Below are 22,087 nucleotides of genomic sequence, written 5' to 3' on the forward strand. Positions count from 1 at the left end.
GAAGATGATATTAAATTACCTCCTGCTTACCTAGACTTCAATGCTATGGTTCACCACTAGTTTGTCGAGAGGAATGAATCACCTCTCCAGTATCGACTAATCTTTGACAAACGGCGTGCTGTCCGTATTACTCTCCCTGCTCCTGCCTTCTTTGATTATCAGGTAAAAGGAATATATGTTATTACCAGAGAGGAGGCAGACGAGTACGAGAGGATGGCTGAGGCCGCTCGTCTCCACGCTGCAGCTCAGGAGGCGATAGCTGCTGCATCTCAGTATGATCCCAACTTTTACTATGGATATCCGCCAGGCCAGCCGTGGCCAAAGCCTAAGCTTTGGGGAGTACGTATTTCTCACTAACATTACATTTATGTTCACACACTCATTGCGACATGTCGGTGCTTATACTTTTTCAATGTATCATCCATGCTAGTTTATTTGTCTTTTTATGCTTTCTTCTTGTGTGTTTAATAAACCTTAAGAAAAATCAAAAAATTAGTTATAGCTTTTAATTAGTTTACTTTCAATGCTTGTAGTAGTAATTAAAAAGAAAATCCAAAAAGATTTCCTGTTCTTCTTTTACTTGTTGGGAGCTTTCCCGTGTAAATAGTTTTATTTCTTTTCTTTTCTTTGGGGGTCGATAGGAGAAGACCATAATTAAATTGTTGAAGTGGCTCTTATATGCATAATTGTTGATCTGACAAAAGAGCCCATATTGCCTTGTCTTCTCCTGTTTATTGAATGCTTGCAGATTCCAGCTTAGTCCAATGCACGCGCACTATTATTATTATTCACATCATTCGGTCGTGCAAGTGAAAGGCAATTATGACGATATATGATGGATTGACTGAGATGAGAAAAGCTGGTATGAACTCGACCTCTTTTGTTTTTGTAAATATGATTAGTTCATCGTTCCTGATTCAGCCTATTATGAATAAACACTAGATTATTAATGGCGCGCGTTGCTGCGCCCGTACATTTTTACAATAAAATGGTAGGTATTTCTAAAAATACATGGCATACGACATAACACTAAGATTATATCTGTTATATTTTAGAATAATGAAACATCAAGGCGATATAAATAGCATGATGTAATAGTTGGTACACTACAGGAGCAATGCAACAGGGTGATCGTTGGCCAGAACATCAAAGGCCTTCGTGGTCTCAATTTTGATCTATTACATGAATTTATGCATAATTCGAGCAATTTTGACAGCAACAAAATTATTCTTTAAGAAAAACAATTCTCAATTTATTCATGAAGCTGAACAATGTTGAAAGCCTTCTGCCTTATAAAAAATTTATTCTTTAAGAAAAGCAAGCCTGCATTTACGCGTGAAACTGAACAATGTTGAAAGCTTGAGATCTAGCTTTTGCACACAAAAATAACTCGGTTAAAAAAACCTTGAAAGCAGACGCATCCACAATATCACATCCGTCCGCAGAACCAAAAATATACTAACACTTGATGCTTTAATAGTCGTCATTTTGCAATTTTCTCTTCGTGGAGACATGCAGACCCTGTGCATCCCCAAAAAACGTTGAAACTTAGAGATCAAGTAAAGAAATGTATGGATGTATAATGGCTATCTATATATATAAAGAGGATAACATGATTTGTTGGCATCAGGGTGAGAGACTAATCTTTGATGTACAGATAGCTTGTAACAATAAAGTTACCCATATGGTAGGCCATACGAGAATATCAAAAGCCGACATTCGAACTATCTGGAGGTATTTTTGGCCAAATGTAGAACTGGATGGTAGGTTCACAAGACTTTAGTAGACAATTCGAAGCTACAATAGCATTAATAAAATCCCCACGTGGATTGAAGTAACATATGGTTTGCTTTTTTCTATGATGAAGAAGCGGTTACAATCAACTGAAACTTTTTTGTCCCAACAATTAAACATGTTCACATATATTACCCATATAAATAGAGAGGAAGACGCTTAGAGTACAGAAGTGCAGTTTCACATTTTTTTAAAGTCGCCAAACCGCAGACATCAGTAGTATATCGAGAGTATACCAATTGGCTGGAGATCTGATCACCCTCAAACATGATGAAGAGGACAGTGCACGATAGACGCAATGCCCTATTACAGTAGAACAGTAATAACAGTAAAAAAGGTTAAGGAATATGGCCTCTTAATAAGTTAGCAATATGCAAAAGTAAAAATAGACTGAAAGATAAATCAATAAATAATTTCAGACTATGCAAAATGACAAATATGCCTCGTAATACATACAAACATGTGAGAAATTTAATTAAAAACTGAAAAACATGTCTTAATAAACCATTATAAAAACTGAATTAATATGCAACATCAACTGTGATTTTAGACGACTGCAAATCAATCTTGCACTTTTGGGAGGATGTCATATGCATTGCAAATTCTGATGGTTGTTTGCTTTAATCGATTTCTCAACCTTGGCTGTAGAAAATAGTGGTTTACATTTTAATGCAAAAAGGGACGGTATAAATATTCACCGGTTAACATGAATATGAGTAGAAGAACAACAGAGGATACAAATAAGGCAATTAAATTTATGAACATGGTATGACATCACAGACTCTTAATGCTGGTACGGTACATATAGTATTTGATCAATACATCGGTAGCCATGGAACAAATGAACGGGGATTAATAACAGTCAGAAACTAAGATATCTTTTTGAAATAGAACACTAAAACTGTATATCAATAGCTTATTTCCACCACATGGACACCCAAGATTATGTCCTGTATAGTAACAACAAACTGATCATGATATTGAGAATCAGAACCAAGAAACCATAACGCTAAATCTCACAACCACACCAACATCACATGCATCACCGTCCCAGAATTTACATGAAACAATTTAAGCTAAACTTATATTTTCATAACCAATTCCGGTAGATGGACCAAATTCAAGTTATACTGCTGTGTTTCAGCAACATAGATATTCTAATTATTGAAGTGACTTTCAATTAGAGCTCTACGTTATTCCTACTGGCTTTATCCATGCAAGAACTTGTCTTGGTGTAAGGAAGATGAGGCATTGTAAGTCCTACAACATCTAATTAGTGTGCATCAGTAAATCGCATATGTTGTTTAGAGCTAATCCTCAACAACAATAGTCAATAGTAGCAGTGTTTGAGACTCTGGAACTGTATACACAGTCAGTAGCATCAATTTTTACAAATTGTAGGCACACATACATATATGGATGATAAGATATGTGAGTGAGACTCTGGAAGTGTATACACAATTAGACATTCAGTAGCATCAAATTTTACAAATCATGGGCTTCCATACATATGTACAATAAGACATGTGAGTACATGTATACTAACCTGGGCGCCAACCATTGCAAATCATGAGCTTTAGAAGTGCCCGAAATAACCACCAGAACCCGTCGGCGGTTCCAATACATCAACTGAGATGTGAGAGCACCTGCAGCAGAACAAGTGCCTGTCATGAATCAGAAGGGACTCGGTATCAGTAGTAACTGGATGGAAGATGTGAGGAAGGAGGGGCGATAGGCCTGCAGTGGAAACCTGGCGAAGCATGGCCAGAAGATGTGACCCTGCCAAACAAAGTTGGGGAATGAGCAGTAGCAGGGTGGGTGGAGATTATGTAGACGCGCAACGATTATAGGAAGAAACTGAACCAGAATTGTGAGCGTCCTCGCGCATCTAATAAAGGAAGAAGATGAATCACATGAAGGAAGAAACTGAATAAGAGTCATAAGCGATCTGCAATAATCGGACGCCGGAAAGAGTGGCGCACATCAATTGTGGTTAATGCCCGCAGCAACTGCGATTGACTACGTGCTAAATCAACGGCAAGTGGAGTCTAATTGCAGCCGACGCTTCGGCCCCGCTTTCCCTTGGCGTCGCCAAGTGAGGCGACCATGGCGTCGTTGGAGGTGCGGTCGCTCGCATCGTATAGATCCGTCGTTCGCGAGACAAGTACTGGACGACGCACACCGGGAGCCTTGCTCGCTCCGGAAAGCTGTATTTTTTCACGGGCTTTGTTACTCGTGGGTGTCAAGCCCGTATACCCAGACAATAGTAGAGCTCCAATTTTGTTCTGGGAGCAGCGGCCCAGCCCGTCTAGCTCTCTCTGTTCGCAACTGAAACCCATAGGGGATTGCGCTCACATCCAACGGCCTGAAACGCTTAGAAGAGCATATTCGACGGTCGAAAACGATAATGGTCTAAGAGGGCTGGAAAAGTGCTCGGTTATAATATTTCTAAATGTTTGCAATGACAACTAGAGATCATAGCTTTTTGTGCCATGCTTGATTAGCTGGGAGCTTATAATAGTTTACCTTGCGTGCCAACATGCTATTAAAATGGTTATGATGTGGTATGATAGGGTGGTATCCTCCTCTGAATGATTTAAGTGACTTGACTTGGCGCATGTTCACGCATGTAGTTGAAATAAAATCAACATAGCCATGACGATATTTATGTTCATGGTGGATCATATCCTACTCATGCTTGCATTCGGTGTTGATTAATTTTAAAGCATGTTCATGACTGTTGTCGCCCTCTAGCTGGTCGCTTCATAGTCTTTTGCTAGCCTTCACTTGTACTAAGCGAGAATACTGCTTGTGCATCCAACTCCATAAACCCCAAAGTTATTCCACATGAGTCCACTATACCTACCTATATACGGTATCTACCTGCCGTTCCAAGTAAATTTGTATGTGCCAAACTCTAAACCTTCAAATAAATATCCTGTTTTGTATGCTCGAATAGCTCATGTATCAACTAGGATTGTCCGTATCTTCCATGTTAGGCAGGTTATTCTCAAGAGGAGTGGACTCTGCTCCTCACTCACGAGAAAAATGGCTGGTCACCGGGATGCCTAGTCCCATGCTTTATGCAAACTAAATCAAAATAATTGCAAACAAAACTCCCCCTGAGACTCTTGTTAGTTGAAGGCACTCGTTGTTTCGAGAAAGCCATGGATTGATGCTTGTTGATGGAAGGGGGAGTATAAACTTTACCATTCTGTTTGGGAACCGCCAATAATGTGTGTAGCATGGAAGATATCGCCATCTCTTGGTTGTTATGTTGACAATGAAAGTATACCACTCAAAATATTACTCACCTCTATTTCAAAACCGAGCTCTGGCACCTCTACAAATCCCGGTTCCCTCTGCGAAGGGCCTATCTATTTACTTTTATGCTGACTCATCATCCTCTTATTAAAAAGCACAAGTTGGAGAGCACCGCTGTCATTTGCATTCATTACTGTTAGTTTGCATTGAGTATGACTTGACTGGATCTCTTTTACCATGAATTACAATGTCTAGTCAGTCCTTGATCTTTAAAGGTGCTCTGCATTTATGTTTTGCAGTCTCAGAAAGGGCTAACGAGATACCATCTTATTATATCATATTATGATTGTTTTGAGAAAGTGTTGTCATCTGAGATTTATTATTATTGCTTGCTAGTTGATTATGGCATTGATATGAGTAAACTTGATACCTAAGCGTTATTGTGAATGTGGTTAGTTATAATCTTTGCTGAAAACTTGAATGCTGGATTTACATATTTACAACAACAAGAGCAAATAGAGTTTGTAAAAGTTTTTCTTTATCACTTTCAGTTTGTCAACTGAATTGCTTGAGGACAAGCAAAGGTTTAAGCTTGGGGGAGTTGATACGTCTCCGTCGTATCTACTTTTCCAAATACTTTTGCCCTTGTTTTGGATTCTAACTTGCATGATTTAAATGGAACTAACCCGGACTAACGCTGTTTTCAGCAGAATTACCATGGTGTTATTTATGTGCAGAAACAAAAGTTCTCGGAATGACCTGAAACTTCACGAAACATCTATTCAGACAATATAAAAATACCTACAAAAGATGAAGACCAGGGGGCCCACCACCTGTCCACGAGGGTGGGGGGCACGCCCCCCTACCTCGTGGGCCCCTTGGAGCTCCTCCGACCTCAAGACCAACTCTATATATTTGCTTTCGGGGAGAAAAAATCAGAGAGAAGAAATCATCGCGTTTTACGATACGGAGCCGCCGCCAAGCCCTAAAACCTCTCGGGAGGGCTGATTTGGTGTCCGTTCGGGGCTCCGAAGAGGGGAATCCATCGCCATCGGCATCATCAACCATCCTCCACCAATTTCATGATGCTCACCGCCGTGCGTGAGTAATTCTATCGTAGGCTTGCTGGACGGTGATGGGTTGGATGAGATCTATCATGTAATCGAGTTAGTTTTGTTAGGGTTTGATCCCTAGTATCCACTATGTTCTGAGATTGATGTTGCTATGACTTTTCTATGCTTAATGCTTGTCACTAGGGCCTGAGTGCCATGATTTCAGATCTGAACCTATTATGTTTTCATCAATATATGAGAGTTTTGATCCTATCTTGCAAGTCTATAGTCACCTATTATGCGTTATGATCCGTTAACCCCTAAGTGACAATAATCGGGATACTTACCGGTGATGACCGTAGTTTGAGGAGTTCATGTATTCACTATGTGTTAATGCTTTGTTCCAGTACTCTATTAAAAGGAGGCCTTAATATCCCTTAGTTTCCGTAAGGACCCCGCTGCCACGGGAGGGTAGGACAAAAGATTTCATGCAAGTTCTTTTCCATAAGCACGTATGACTATATTCGGAATACATGCCTACATTATATTGATGAATTGGAGCTATTTCTGTGTCACCCTAGGTTATGACTGCTACATGATGAACCGCATCCGGCATAATTCTCCATCATTGATCCATTGCCTATGAGCTTTCCATATATTGTTCTTCGCTTAATTACTTTTCCGTTGCTATTGCTATCATCACTAGAAAATACCAAAAACATTACTTTTACTATCAATACCTTTTGCTACCGTTACCACTACTATCATATTACTTTGCTACTAAATACTTTGCTGCAGATATTAAGTTTCCAAGTGTGGTTGAATTGACAACTCAGCTGCTAATACTTGAGAATATTCTTTGGCTCCCCTTGTGTCGAATCAATAAATTTGGGTTGAATACTCTATCCTCGAAAACTGTTGCGATCCCCTATACTTGTGGGTTATCACCTCCAGTCCAGAATCTTCTCCTGTACCCTCCTCCTGCATCACCACCTTTTTCTGATTTCCACTCCCTGTACTAGCAGTTTTTGCAGGATGGGTGTCAGCATTAGTTTGCTTGCCTCCAGCTTTAGGAGCTCCACCTCCCAGATTCTCTCTTTTATCAGTTTCCATATTGTCATGTTCACTAGCATCATCATCCCCATCTTTCCTTGCCTCAGAGCTCTGCCCTTTGTTTGATCTATCCCGCACAGGGACCTCCACAGCAAATTTCACTTTAAAGGTTATGCCTTCCATTTCAAACATTCTTTCTGTAGGGATTTTAGATGGATCTCTACAATGGACTTTCACCCTAACATACTCAAACATGTTCTGGAACATTCCTTGCCAGTCCATGTCGAGAAGCAGCCCAAACGAGGATGTGCATTGGTCTACCACAGCCCATTCACACCATGGGGAGTAAACCCCTTATCTGAATCCAGACCTCAGCCAGTTCTTCCATATCTCCTATCTCTTCTTTCCAGACCTCCACATTAACCACCACATCTTTTTCGTAAGTCCAAAGCTTGGATACCCAGCTACTTGCTCCACTGAAATGTGTGGTGGAAACTTCACCAGGTATGACCACTCATCCAAGGCCCTGATTTGCCAGGGCCAATTGGTCTTGTATATAGATGAGAATTCTTTAGCCAGCTCCTCCTTACTAATCTCCCCCTCCTCAACATAGACCACACCATTGTTTTTCAGAACACCAATGGAATTTACACCCATATCGGCTACCTCCAGGTGATAAAAACCCAAACCTGGAGCAGCACTCCCAATGTACTTTGCCACCTGGTGAGGTCTCTTCTTGACAGGACAAGCATCAACCTGGTGTGCTGTAGCTTTGCAAATGAAACACTTCTTGGGGTTTTTCACATATAGCTCGATGATGTCCCGGATCCCCACAGTTATAGCAAGTGACCTGAGCATATTCAGTAAATTCCACAGCATGACCCCCTTGCTCACTCCTATCCACTGTCCCAGGACCTGCAGTCACTTTGATTTTCCCTTTCTTCTGCTTCCCCTCTTTTCCCTGAACCTGATTCTGGCCTCGAGGCTTCTGTTGATGCATTTGCCCTTCTGTTTGCTGCCCTCCTCCAGATCCCCACTACCCCTATTGAGGAAACATCCCCTATGGAGGATAAGGCGGAAAGCCACCCGCAAACATCCATGGAGGAGGAGCCCCTGGATAGCCGAAGAAAGGCGGCGGGTATCCAAAGGGTCCCATCCCCCCTGATCCGGCGCACCCTGCATCTGCTGCGGAGGTAGAGGTCTTCCCGCACCTCTCCCCCTGCATTGACCTCTTGCGTTATCAGCCATTTCTTTCTTCCTCTCCCACAGATCTCTGGCCAATCTCACCCCTCTAGAAACTAAGGTGGACCAGCTGAAAACGATCGGATCTTTGAACCTCAAATCTCTTTCTGCTGTAGGAAAACAATCATCAACATCAAAACTCTTCTCCTCCCACAAACCCCTACGGATCCAGACTATGGCTCCCCCTTCTCTAGGGTTTGCTTTTTTCACATGGGCGCCGTGCAGCACGGGTTGTATGTGTGTGTGTGGGGGGGGGGTGTTGATAACTGCTCCCCCCACAGCTGTCCAAAGTAGGTGGCATCCACCTCCTCCCACTCACTGACAGCGGGGGCCACATGTAAGTCACCAGGGCCCGAATCTCTCCTGACCAAACTCCTCTCCATGCGCAGCTCGAAGCTGAAGCCTCCATGCTCCCCAAGCACTAGCAATGGCGATGAAACCCCTGAATCCTTCGTCCTGTTGGGGTCCAGGACACGAATTCCTCTCTCCCCAGTCTGATCACCTCTCAATCCCTTCTGAACAACCTCCATTTCGCTCTCTGTGCCCTTGAGGTTGAACATGCCTCCTCCTCCGCCCACCGCAAAATCAGATCCACTGTCAGCACAGGTGCCATGGCGAAAATCCTCTCTCGCTCGTTCGCATCGGTCCTCGACATTGCTTGTAGAGCTCTCGCTCGTTCGCATCGGTCCTCGACATTGCTCGTAGAGCCAGAGTCCTTTTGGCATCGCGCAGATTTCTCTCTGCATGATTCCTCGCGAACACCAGCACTTGGATCTCTGCATCTGACGCCACATCTCGGGCTCCCGCTGCACTCATCCTGTCGGCCGCCCACCGCCAACGCTCCCCGTCCGCCGCCCTCCGCCTCCTCCAGCGCAGCTCCAATCCCAACCCCTGCCGCAGAAAAACGCACCTGTCGCCCGGGGTGAAGGAACTCGATCAGGCTCCGAGTTGCTGCGAGGAACGTAGGCCGCGAGGGGCGCGACGTCACCGGCGAAATCTGCCCAACGGTCTAAGCGGGAGGCGTCGCCGGAGAGGGGGGGGGTAGGTGGGGTGGGGTGGGGTGGGGTGGGATGGGGTGCAGACTGCAGAGTCATTCTAGTCCCCCGGTAATAACAACCCCGCTTCCCTCTTGCTTCTCCCATTTCCAGGCCCCAGGCGCCGGCGCCGCCACACGGCCGCACCCCGTCTGCCTGATCTCCCACTCCAGTACTCTCTGTCACCACGGCCGCTCAGGGCGCCCGCATCGTCCTCGTCACGTTATCCCGCGCCACTCCTCGGCGGCAGGCAGGACGGCGCGGCCTCGACGTCGGCGTCTGTTGTGAGTTCTCTAATCTTCTTCTTCTTCTAGGTTTCTGTATTTCTCCAACCAAGAACAGAGGGTGACCCACATCTATTGATCTGTCTGCCGCGGGCTTCTAGAAGCCAATCGAGTTTCAGCAACCTTCTCTGCAATTTGCATTTGGTCGAGGGAGGAAGGAGCAAGGTGAAATCTATGCATTACTTTTCTTGTGCGTGCTTCCATGGTTTGCCTTGCCTGGTTACTTTTCTTGAACGTTAATTTATTCATGCAAGTAAAAGATGGTGCCGTTATTCCCCTTTTCTAAAAGAGGATTGTAGAGTTAACTTGTGATTTCTCCGTGATTTTGCGATGTAACTCAACTACAGGAGATGTTATTGTTACATACTCCCTCCGTCCCAGTACAAAGTTGAGTCACTTATTTTGGGACGGAGGGTGTACTGTGTAACAGTTTGTTGTACTTTCATTGTCGTTAATTGTGAATCTCCATGTCGTATTATTGTTCTAAGATAGTGTTTTTTTTAACTCCCCACATTCATGTTGAGAATCCTGGCTCCACAACTGCATTCCGACCAGTCAAAAAAGAATCATGAACCTTGCTTATGACAAGGGAGCACACTCACCAGTTGAAGTTGTGCTTGCAATATCATCCCTATAACTTAGTTCATAAAAAAACACCCTTATATTCAGCTCAGATAACGGTACACTGTACATAGAAACCAAAGCATGAAGAAAACCATCAAATCCAAACCCAAAGAAAATAGGTGTGCGGGCACACACGCATATCCTCTTCGCCCTTCAAACTAGTACTACCATACAGCCAGAATCACATGGTTTAGCTCACGCACATCCCCGATCATACGTACACGCTTGGGGTGAAATCACTATATCTCGTATGTGATCCCAACTTTGAGCAACTGATCTTTCGGAATGGCTAGTGCCTTGTGCCCCTCCGTCAAGTTCTTCCTCAAGAATGTGTAAACATAGTTGACCACCATCTTCTTGAACACCGACGAGTTGGCTTTGGCGGTGACATTGGCCTCACCCATCAGATACACCATCCCGTGTTCCACCTCTCTGTCGATCAGTTGCTTCTCCTCCTCGACTGTCCGGTTGGAACGGAAGCTAGCGATCCTCCCCGACGAGTGGCTGCTCACCCTGGCTTGGACCGTCTCCTCGCTGTGCACTGCATTGCGCGTGGATCGCCCCGATGCCATAGATGGCTGATCACTGGAAGCTTCACCACCAGCGGTGATCTCCTCCACTTCGTTGTGTGCGAATGCGCTCTCCTCCTGAATGAACATCTTGAGCCCATCCATGAGGAAGGCCACAAACTCCTTGGGCTCCTCCAGCGTGTCGGTATATCCATACCGCGCCACGCAGCGGAACATCCGCTGCTCCCTCGGGCCGACCTGCCGGAAGAGAAACCTCTCTGCGGGCAGGACACGCGAGATGGGCAGGTGCTTGATGGACATGAACATGAAGATGGAGTGCACGGATGGTATCCTCTCGATCAGCCGAGGGAACACCGGAGGGATGCCCTGGACCAGCTCCGTGTAGAGGAGGCCAACCCCAGGGATCCTCCTCACATCGTTCTTCTCGAGCAGCACTGTCAGTTCACTGGTGGGCACGATGTGATCCAGCTCGTACCAGTACCTCTTGACTTGGACGTAGTGCCATGCCGCCATCAGGCTCATCACGACCAGCGCGAAGCAGATGGGGAGGTAGCCGCCCTCGATGAATTTCGACAGTATGGAAGAGAGGTAGATCAACTCTATGGAGCCAAACACGACGTAGAAGAGCGCGATGAAGATGACGTGCTTCTTCCATATGAGGAGCATCACGACGGTCATCAGGTGGGTGGTGATGATGAATGTAGTAACAACACAGATCCCTGCGAGCCACCAACATACGTATCACATCAAATTTTGACCCATCAGGCTGTTGAAAGGATCATCAAACACAAACCATTGAAGTGGGAGTGGTGGGTACCAACTTACCATAAGCATGTCCGATGCTGGTGGTGGTTCTGAAGGCGACGGTGACTACGATGCTCGCCAATCCCATTATGAAGTTGACTTCAGGAATGTACACCTGCCCCTCGTACTTGTGTGATGTGTGGATGACTTGAACCCTGGGCATGCAACCCAGAGACAGAGCCTTGGAGAGGATGGCAAATGCGCCGGACAGCATAGCTTGGCTTGCTATGATGGCAGCAAGGATGGCAACGATGAAGGTTGGCCAGAACATGGGTGCTGCAGGAGGAACATGCACACATATTTATCTATTTATTTACCAAGTACATATATTTGCTGGGAATATGCTTATTTGTTCTTGTACCTACCTGGGATAGATCTATAGAAGGTGTTTGCCACGTTCTCTGGGAATTTCCTCAGGTAAGCCGCCTGGCCGATGTAACACAGCCCAACAGCCGGGAACAAGATGCCGTTGAAGCTGATCTGTGGGATATATATGCATGGTTCTGTTATGACTTGTGGCTAGGGAAAGATAGTTGACTTCCAGAATGAATCTATATCTAATAAACATTGAAGTACCTGAACAGCCCTGATGTTGAAATGTCCCAGGTCAGCAAACATACCTTCTGTGCCTGTACATTCAGTGAATTCATCATGTCAGATTAACTATTATATTACAGCCTATGCAGGCAGGCAGGCAGGCAACACAAGGTCTTTTCAGTGAGTCAGAAAAGGTTAAATTGTTGGTTACCTGTGACACACAAGATGACTCCACCAAGTGAAACCCATCCCTCCTTGCCATTCCTCTTGAAGTACTGTATGATATATATCGGATTGAAGGCCCGTAGGACACCGACATCATGAACGACGAGGTTGTACAACCCGATGCCCGCAATGAAAAGGAACCACACCGAGATGACCGGAGCAAACGTGTAGCCGACCTTGTCGGTCCCGAAACGCTGGACCGAGAAGAGCATGAACAGGATCGCCACCGAGATGAGCACCACTTGTGCTGTTCAAACAACCACGGAAGGCCGTCAGATCGGTGTGATGGACTGATGGGTAAGAAATATAAGCAAACATCTTAGCTACTAATCCTTCCTTGGATTCACATACTTTGAGTCAGGCTTGGCGCTTTTTCTCTGATCCCACTCACTGCAGACAGCACTGCCATGAACAAAATATATGTATGTTAGTATTACTTCTCCTTTTATGCATGAGAATATTAATACTGTATATAATTAATAGGCGTTGACTCTTTGATACATGATTGATTGATTGATTGATTACCAGAGATTGCGGGCGTCAAGGTTCCATCGCCGATCACCATGGATGTGCCGAGGATGGTGAGGGTGAAGAGCGCGATCTTGGCCGCCTTGCTAGACTCGAGCTTCTGCTTGGCCCACTGCGCCCTCCTCAGCTGCGAGTTGGGCGCTTCTATCCGGTAATTCGACACCGCAGCATCCTCGGCCTGCTGGTCCGGTATCATCCTGATCTTCGCATACCGCGATATCAGCGAGTAAAGCGCAAACGTGCCACCTGCAAACAACAGCCAGCCAGCAAGAAGAGCAGCGTGCAGTCCAGCTTCAGCAATCCAGCAAGCAGGTACGTATGCTAATTTGATGGAACTAATTGGGGTTATATATGCGTAAATGCGTATGCATATATACCATCTCCGTTGTCGTTTGCGTAGAGCACGATGAAGACGTACTTGAGCATGGGTATGATGATGAGGGTGTAGATGATGAGCGACAGGACGCCCAGGAGGTCGTCGTTGTGCTTGATGCCGTCGGGGAAGGTGCTGGAGTAGACGTAGAGCGGCGACGTCCCGATGTCGCCGTAGATGATGCCGACGCTCTGGAACGCGAGGCTCAGCGTCCGGACCCAGCTCACCTGCATATATATATCATGCATGCGTCGCCCAGAGGAAGTTAAGTAGGGTACTCACACTGCTCCGTCAGATAGATTGCACCATTGCTGCCGGCGAATTGACATGGCCCTCTGAATTGCAGGGGAAGGACGACACATGATATACATACCCGGGAGCCATGGTGGTTGGAATGGGACACCTTCTCTGCATCACCCCACAGCGAGTCATGGCGCTTGAGCGGGGCAGGCACCGTCTCCGTGCCCCGCGGCTCCTCCGCCTGGGCCGACATCTCCTTCAGGGGGTGTTGCAGCTTGCAGTTCTACTCCGGGTTAGCGGCGAAGGTCTGCAGCTGCAGGTAGCTAGCTCCCGTTGGAGGAAGAAGGTGAGGGCTTGTTTAAATAGAGCGGTGCAGATTTGAGCTAGCACATGAGGTTGCTCCTGAGAGTTGACATGAAGCTTTCGTTTGCTTGAGGTGGCACTGACCGTACACCCAGCAGCTGGTACATTATCATACCTGGGTGATAATTGGTGCTATTTTAATCCAAGCCTCATGAGCACTTAAAAGTCATTGGTGTCTCTCTCGTGTTCACGCGGGTAAAACATATTCAAACGAATGCTGCCACCAGATCGAAGAAGATTGGTTACTTAGCAAATGAGGCCTCGGTTTGCGGCTGCCGAGATTGCTTGCGTCCATTGACTTAGCCGCCAGATAAACAAATCCCAATCATTGGTGCTATTTTAACCAGATCAGAGAACTCATCTTCTCCAAGGTAGGTTACTTGCCGATGTAGTACTTAGGTGTGTATATATGGAGTAGGCGACAAATAATGCCTTTTTTTAATTACGTCGACAAATAATGTCTTTTTTAATTACGTCGACAAATAATGCCTTTACTTAACGCGACGGTGTGGTCTCCGGATCGTTTTGGCATCGCGTTTCACCTTTTTTTTACTTGTACATGTGACCTCAGTTATGCTTACGCATATGCCGGTGTGAGTTCACTGCTCGTATGACCTGGGGCTTGTTTTATAAGTCGATAAAAAAACACGGTCGAAGAAAAGGGTAAAATATGCTTGCCTGTCGTCAATACGTAAAACTCGGCATCTAGTAAAACTATTGGTGTTTTAAATTTTAACAAATTTTTGGATATGAATTTCACTTCATGTGGGGTACTACATTTGGGTGATAATTGCGGTAAGGCAGGAGCACATACGGTGTGATATACTTGGTTTAGATTTCCTTGTGAAAGTGAGTCGAAAAAAAGTACAAACATAGACGTTCATATACACATGTTACTTACTTGAACACATGTGCGCGCACACACATATCCTAGGAACACCTATGACAATCTACCGGCATATCTCGAGAGATACCATGTAGTTGAGGTACACTTATCCCTACGAACACTTCCGAGAGATTAAGTCAACACATCTCAAAATTGACGCAGTCATCACATGCACCTTGTAGTTGAGGCGCACGTTATCCGTATGAGCATCTTCGAGAGACTAAGACGGCATATCATGAGATTGAGAAAGTCATTATATACATCATAGTCGACAGGAACATCATATATCACTACACAGACATCACTGTAAAACCTAGAATAAATTCAAAAAAAAAATGCAAACACTCCTGACCAACTGAGACGCCCATTCCAGAAAGTGACTCTCATATGATAGTACTTCCTCTGTAAATAATATAATAGTATTTAGATTACTATTTTAATGATCTAAACGCTTTTATATTAATTTATAGAGGGAGTACTTTTCATCCAACACAATAATGAGCCATGTGTCAAACAAAGCACATGCATAGCCGCGCTAAGTTTTCGGTTGTGCACGCCAAAGTACACCAAAGGACAAATCGTACGGAATGATGCTCCCTGTCCAACACAGCTACGTACATGGATGTCCCGAAACTAGCATTATCATAGCGTATGGTGCAGCCGAGGGTTGACCTTGAAACCTTTACTAATCATTTCTTCGGAAAAGAAACACTTAATCATTGGCGTTACTTTACTCGAGATGTCATGAAACGAGGACATATTGGCCCTCATCGCCATCTTCGTTAAACAAAAGAAAGATAAGAGTCTCGACGAAATAATTGTGGTTTGACATTTCTATCGCCAATCTTTCAAGGATATAAAACTAAGAACAGCGAGGAGGAAAGTAATATATTTTTCATGCTGCTGGTGTGTGATCGTCTACTTTCGCCGTGTCTTCTCCGTGTCTGGATGCGACGTCATAGCGCTTTGTATGGATCGCTAATATTTCATACAACACATATATTGGTGAAAAAATCCTATTACCCACCCCTTTCGAAAGCCGTGAAAAAAATAATCATGTTTACAGTGATAGATCAGTGCATGACAAGCTACCAAATCGTAGTGAATTTTAGTGACACAACATGCCTATATGCATGATGTAAGAATGGCAATAAGGCCGTCTTGATTTCTTTTCGTGTGTGTGCAGGAAGTATTTAATCATATTTTGGCACCAAAATTCACTTGTTTATAGTATTATTAATTGTTATGTACTCCCTCCTTTTCGGTTTATAGGGCTTATCTCAAAATTTTAGTTTTTCCATTTTATAAGGCTCAATTTGATTGTTCTCCATCACATGTTCAGACTTTAAGGTGCATTAAATTATTGCATGCAAGTATTAAGAGAAAATTGACCAATGCATGCACTTTATGCATGCATGCATTGCAATTAATGCATTCGTAAATATAATTTTTTGAGGAAAACAAGATCATTAATTGGGTGCTTTTGCAAACTACAAAAAATATTCCATCACTCATCATCTATCTTGGTTGGTGAGATTTTTGAATTGAGCCTTATAAACCGGAAAAGAGGGAGTAATGTTTACAACAAGCAACAGCACCAGCACCAGCAAGATTATGGATGATGAGCTTCCACATACTTCTGTCCCAAACAAATTGAGGTAGATTAGAGTTGAAACACATAATATCTTGCGAACAACTCATGGTTTCGGCACATGGATGATAAGGCTCTAGGCACATCTGTCCATGACTACTTCTTTGATGATACTCCAGTCCTTCAAATATCTCTTTACAGACTCCTCACATGTCAAGTTCAGTTTATCCTAGACCCGGTCATGGACAACCCGGCCCGTCGGCCCGAACCCGAAGCCCGACATTCAGGCCGGGCTCGGGCTCCATTTTCTGACCCGAAGCCCGGCCCGAAAGCCCGAATAAAGCCCGAAATATATAAAAAACATATTTTATTTGAAATATAGGTATAATAAATTAAAATAATATCCCGAAAATGATTAATTTAATTAAAAAGTGTCACTGTTCATGTACTTCGGGCCGGGCCGGGCCGGGCTCGGGCTTGGGAATTTCTCTTCGGGCTTTGTCAAGCCCGGCCCGAACCCGACCCGGCCCGACGTTTGCCCGGGTGTAGTTTATCCCGACCTCTCTTGAAATTATCAATACACTTTCATCATCCGCTATGCACTGGAGTTTATGGAGGTAACTATCTTATATAATGTTGAATAAGCATTTCTTCAATCAATGCTACCCCGACTCTATCCCATATATCATCATTTCTCATTTGATCCTTTCTTGTATGACCACACATTCATTTCAACATGTGCATCTCCGCTACACCTAGCTGTTGAACATGTCGCCTTTTACTCGGCTAACACTCAGCGCTATACAACATTGCGGGTCAAATCGTCGTCTTATGTAACCCGCCTTCTAGCTTGTATGGCACTCTCGTCATAGAGAACGTCAGAAGCTTGGCCGCACTTCATCCATCCGATTTTGGTTCGATGGTTCACATCTTCATCAATATCCTCGTCCTTCTGCAGCATTGACCCAAAATATTGAAAGGTGCCCTCCTAAGGCAACACTTGTCCATCAAGATTAACCTCTTTCTCCTTGTGCCTATTAGTACTGAAACCACACCTCATGTTCATTCAGAATAAAGAAAAAGTAATGCAAACAATATCGCAGCTAAAAATGTTGCATTTTCCATATCGAGCGGACATCCACAGAGCGAGAAAAAAATGCATTCCTGCCTTCCCGCGGCCCGCCCTGCCTAACAGAAGTCCATATCACTGCCGACGGCCCACGGCCCACGGCCCACGCCCATCGCATCGTCCTCCAAAGCTCGCCACCGCATCCCGTCGCCTCCTCTCTTACCTTGTCTCCCCCGCCGCTGCCGCTTCATCCTCAGCCATCGCCCACCGCCTCGCCGGTGACCTCCCCCGTCCACCGCCCCCCCGCCTGCGAGTTCGTTCAGGGAGATGTCGTCAAGGCGCGAGAACGGGTCGGAAGGCGACGGGCTCGGAGCCGAGGGAGGCGTGCCTCCGTCGCCTCTGTACGCCGCTCCGGTCGTCTGCCTCCTCCGGTCTGCCGGGGACTTCGGCGCCGGCGCCTTCGTTGGAGGCGTCGTTGGATACGGTATTATCCCCATTCCCCAACCCCGCCCTTTTCTTCTCCCAGATAACTCTATTACGCGTCGCTGCAATCATTATCTATCTGCTGTTGCTGTCCCCAAATTTTCAGTTTTCGTGGTCAGCTCTTATTAGGGCAGATAGTGATAGGAATTTCCCTTGCACTGACGCGTGCAATTCTCACTCGAATCCAAGCTTACGGAAATTCCTAGATAAGGTTATACAGTGTTGCTGGATATATTGCTTTGCAGATAATTGCACGTTGCACGCGATACCTTTAGTTTGGTAGCCTGGACCTTTTAATAGTTTCTGCTAGTCTGAATGTTCTTATACTGCGTTGATATGGTTTCACTAACTTAAAGAACCTGTGAACCCTAGTTATCCCCCTCGCATATAAAATCCTTATGTGGCTCACTCGGTTCTTTTTTCAGGGCAAGGTTTGATCACTAAGAAGGGCTTCAAGGGCTCACTCAGCAATGCAGGCTCTGCTGCCAAGGTTTGTTGTTCATAATGCTTGTGGGGATATGTTCTCTCAAATTGAGATGCATTATCCTTTTCCAGACAGAATGCTCATGATAGAAATTTCTTGAATTAGACTTTTGCAGTTCTCTCCGGCGTCCAGAGTTTTATTGTGTGCTTATTGAAAAAGCTACGCGGAAAAGATGATCGTAAGTTTACATTTTTATCTTTCTATTTGTGTGTTGGAATCTCGATGGTTGAACATATAGTATGAACTCAACTGACATGTTCCTTTGACAGTTGTCAATTCTGGCATTGCTGGATGTTGCACTGGCCTTGCCTTGAGCTTTCCAGGTACATTTGTGTTGAACTAATGTTACTTTCACAGCTCACTAGTGTACGTGACAATGGTATTGTCTGGTTACTGTACCTCATATGAAAAAGGATGGTGTATGATATTGGGTGTCATTATCATTTTTTGTTAGTACTTACTAGTGGCAAACATGTTTTGGTTTATAGTGTACCAAATATTTGGTGCTCTGGCTACTTGATTGTTCAACAGTTATTTTTCTGAAAATCTAGCGACCCTGAATTGCTATGTGTAAATTCCTGGTTGGCAATCTGTAAAAAACTCTTTACTTCCTAAAACTGTATGGTTAGGACAATAATTTGCATTTGGTAAACTGTGTAGTATGTAGGTACTCCATTGAGCGTAAGTTATATGTTGTGTGCTTGTAGTTCTTGAATTGGATTTCAACTGATATTTATTTAGAGAGATCGGGTGTGAATGTAAACTGAATTTTGCCTATAAATGCATGACTGAATTGCTTCCTCTAATTGTTACTCCCTCCGTCCCAAAATAAGTGTCTCAGCTTTAGTTTGAGACACTTATTTTGGGAGGGAGGGAGTATACTTTATCAAAGCTGGTTTCCAAGCAGTTCAGTATCATGTCTAAGAAATTAACAAAATCAAGATACCTTGTTCTTACTCAGGAGACACTTGAGTGCGTGTTTTGCTTGTCGTTGGAATCTTGCACACACTGGATAAGACGGGACAGGGTCCAAATTAACTGTAATGACACTTGAAAAAAAGTCGAGCTATATTCATGTCTAACACATCATGCAGAAACTGAATCACTCATGCATCTGTGGTGCTGATTAGCACATTTTATTAAGAACAATTCGCTGCAATGTTCAGTTTCAGTTAGTGCTCATGGGTAATACGTTACCTGAAAAAGGTCAGTAATATTAGTGGCTAGCTGGACACATTGTTATGCATGCATCTCTTGTTAGCTCAAACTGCACCGCTATGTCGCTTTACCGGCACATATGTTTTACCTGCATAGCTTTTCTCTGTAATATTCAAGTGTCCAAGGAGGCATGAGTCTATAGCTGGCACATTGGAAGGATGTTTGAAGATTGGATTTTTGTTTGTGGGGATCATTTGTGCATGTGCGCCAAGCTGCTCTTTAGAATAAATTATTGATACCAGCGACAGTTTATCTCTTTACTATCAGAGCTTTGGTTACATCATTTCTCATGTGGTTGGTTCTCTTAACCCAGGAACACCTCAAGCGTTGATTCAGAGCTGCGCCACCTTCGCAGCGTTCTCTTGCATAATGGAGGGGCTGAACAAGCAGCAGGCTGCAATGGCCCACACGCTCGGCGGAAACGCTCTGACCTTTGGGCACGGGAAAGGCGGCGTCCTCCCCCCTTTCACGCTACCACCAATCCTCGACGCATCAGATGCTCTAGCTTCATGCTGCCAGACCTTAGTGAAGCCCAAGCACTAGGCAACATCATGGGGAGAGAAAGAGAGAGAGAGAGAGATGATCAGTAAAAACCTTAGCACCAGACTTCCTTAGCGTATGGAAATTCGTTTCTGGACTTGTCAAGAGTGTGTAGTTTTGCTTCCTTGCCAGTCTTTTTCTTGATGCGTTCTGCAGCATGTGCTCCTTTGACATGGCAGATAAAAATCCTGAAAAACCTTCGCATTTTGTTCTCCTGTTAACATCTGAGACATGGTTTTGTGACAAGTACAGTAAGAATGAAGTGATTGCAGTTCTTCAGATTCTGAATATCTCTGATCCATACTGTATAATGGAGTACTAAGCATTGCCACTGGTATCTTCACATTGAACTGGTATCCTACTGATTGCTCACTGGCCTACAATCGAAGCTGCCTGTGGTCGACGGGGTCGGTTTGCAGAGGCCAGTGGTGCACCTAATGAATAATTCAGGCTGCAGCTGCCGGCGTCCACTTCACCACTCTGACCTCGCCGGACGCGTCTCCGGTGAAGACCATGCCGGGGGTCCTGAGCGACATTGCCGTGACCTCGCCGTTGCAGTGAATCTGGCCTCTGGGTTTGAACGACGGGAGGTCGTAGACACGAACGATGCCGTCGCCGCGCGAGACCAGCAGGACGGGCTTCTTGTCGGCGTCGTGCGTCCCGTCCATGGCGACCACCCGCTCGCCCTCTTCCCTGTGGGTGTAGTGCACCTCCAGCTCCGGCTCGACGTCGTCACGGTCCGGCTTGGACCTCCAGGCCTTGACGGTGCCGTCGACGGACGAGGAGAGCAGGAACCGGTCCCAGCACAGCAGCGCGGTGACCATGGACGCGTGGCCGGCGAATCTGCAGACGCACCGGCGCGTCTCGAGGTCCCAGACCCTGATGCCGCCGTCCGACGCACCAGAGTAGAGCGCGCCCTTCCCCTGGGCCAGCGACGCGACGGCGTGCCCGCCGTGGCCCGCGAGCGCGGCGACCTCGTCGAAGCGCTGGTGGTCTCGGTCCAGCCTCCACATGTAGATGGCGCCGTCCTCCGCGCCGGCGAAGAGGCGCTCGTCGTCCTCTGCCAGGAGTGCGGTCACCTGCGCGCCGTCGGCGGGCAGCCGCAGCCGCAGCTCATTGCCGCTCCCCGCGTGGAGCGCCCTGACGGCGCCGCGGACGCCGACGAGCACCCACGGGCCCATGGCGATCAGGCGGCCCACCTCCCCTTCCTGCACCGGCGCGACGCGGACGCACTGCCCGGTAGCGCAGTCCCAGGCGCGCACCGTGCCGTCCAGGCTGCCGGAGAAGAGCTTGCCGGACCCTTCGGGCACGGCGACGCCGGTGACCGCCTTGGAGTGGCCCTCGAGCCGGGCGACGCCGCGGATGCCGTCGCCGACGCACCATGCGCCGCCGACCGGTGGTTCCTGGACGCGATCAGAAGCCGCCGGAGGGACCGCGGCCTCGCGGGCATTGGTTGCGGGGCTGGGTTTGGTCGGCGGCGGCGGCGACACCGGAGGAACCGCGGCCTCTCCTTCATCGGTTGTGGCGCTGGGCTTGGCGATTTTGGAGGAAGTGTTGACCCAGGTGTTGCTGCGCTTCTTGGCGACGACGACGACGGCCGGCGGCGCCTCCGCCGGATCGGCGTGGAGGAACCGGCAGGGGTTCCGGCCGCAGTGGCCGGACTTCCAGTAGCGGCAGACGGGCGGCGGCGCGGTGCCGGAACACGCGGTGTCGCCGCGGCGCAGCTGATGCGAGGCGGGCGGGAGGAGGGGTTGGCGGCGCTGCACGGCCGCCATGGAGGGGAGGCGGCGATCGGTCGAATGGGAGTGGGGGAATTCCGCGTTCGCTGGTGGGTTCGCGTTCAGCTATATGTAGATCGGCAGCCCGGCC

The 22,087-nt window shown here is 46.3% G+C and overlaps 3 protein-coding genes across 3 annotated transcripts; 1 reads left to right on the top strand and 2 right to left on the bottom strand.

Moving 5' to 3' along the window:
* Positions 1–10,369: 10,369 nt before the first annotated feature.
* Positions 10,370–13,947, bottom strand: LOC123083122 (potassium transporter 1). The gene is made up of 9 exons (XM_044505251.1): positions 13,718–13,947; positions 13,349–13,571; positions 12,969–13,217; positions 12,795–12,845; positions 12,430–12,690; positions 12,258–12,310; positions 12,047–12,161; positions 11,703–11,957; positions 10,370–11,596 (listed from the first exon to the last, which is right to left on the bottom strand). The coding sequence occupies exons 1-9, from the start codon at positions 13,835–13,837 to the stop codon at positions 10,587–10,589; spliced, it is 2,337 nt and encodes a 778-aa protein (XP_044361186.1). The 5' UTR covers positions 13,838–13,947; the 3' UTR covers positions 10,370–10,586.
* Positions 13,948–17,671: 3,724 nt separating this feature from the next.
* On the top strand, positions 17,672–20,497 carry LOC123088134 (mitochondrial import inner membrane translocase subunit TIM22-3). Its single transcript, XM_044510297.1, has 5 exons — positions 17,672–17,977; positions 18,402–18,466; positions 18,566–18,638; positions 18,730–18,783; positions 19,992–20,497. Exons 1-5 carry the CDS (start codon positions 17,821–17,823, stop codon positions 20,219–20,221), a joined length of 579 nt encoding a protein of 192 aa, XP_044366232.1. The 5' UTR covers positions 17,672–17,820; the 3' UTR covers positions 20,222–20,497.
* LOC123088133 (zinc finger CCCH domain-containing protein 17) lies at positions 20,475–22,079 on the bottom strand. The gene has a single exon (XM_044510296.1). The coding sequence runs from the start codon at positions 21,991–21,993 to the stop codon at positions 20,665–20,667; it is 1,329 nt and encodes a 442-aa protein (XP_044366231.1). The 5' UTR covers positions 21,994–22,079; the 3' UTR covers positions 20,475–20,664.
* Positions 22,080–22,087: the final 8 nt, after the last annotated feature.

This window comes from Triticum aestivum, chromosome 4A (genome assembly GCF_018294505.1).
Source record: "Triticum aestivum cultivar Chinese Spring chromosome 4A, IWGSC CS RefSeq v2.1, whole genome shotgun sequence".
NCBI lineage: Eukaryota > Viridiplantae > Streptophyta > Magnoliopsida > Poales > Poaceae > Triticum > Triticum aestivum.

Excerpts from the sequence above, each read along its gene's own strand:
- LOC123088134 (XM_044510297.1), top strand. The coding sequence starts at position 17,821 with ATGTCGTCAAGGCGCGAGAACGGGTCGGAAGGCGACGGGCTCGGAGCC. Across the intron at positions 18,467-18,565 it reads ATGCAGGCTCTGCTGCCAAG|ACTTTTGCAGTTCTCTCCGG; the intron begins GTTTGTTGTTCA and ends TTCTTGAATTAG. Across the intron at positions 18,639-18,729 it reads GCTACGCGGAAAAGATGATC|TTGTCAATTCTGGCATTGCT; the intron begins GTAAGTTTACAT and ends TTCCTTTGACAG.
- LOC123088133 (XM_044510296.1), bottom strand. The coding sequence starts at position 21,993 with ATGGCGGCCGTGCAGCGCCGCCAACCCCTCCTCCCGCCCGCCTCGCAT.
- LOC123083122 (XM_044505251.1), bottom strand. The coding sequence starts at position 13,837 with ATGTCGGCCCAGGCGGAGGAGCCGCGGGGCACGGAGACGGTGCCTGCC. Across the intron at positions 13,572-13,717 it reads CCAACCACCATGGCTCCCGG|GTGAGCTGGGTCCGGACGCT; the intron begins GTATGTATATCA and ends ATATATATGCAG. Across the intron at positions 12,311-12,429 it reads AGTCATCTTGTGTGTCACAG|GCACAGAAGGTATGTTTGCT; the intron begins GTAACCAACAAT and ends CTGAATGTACAG.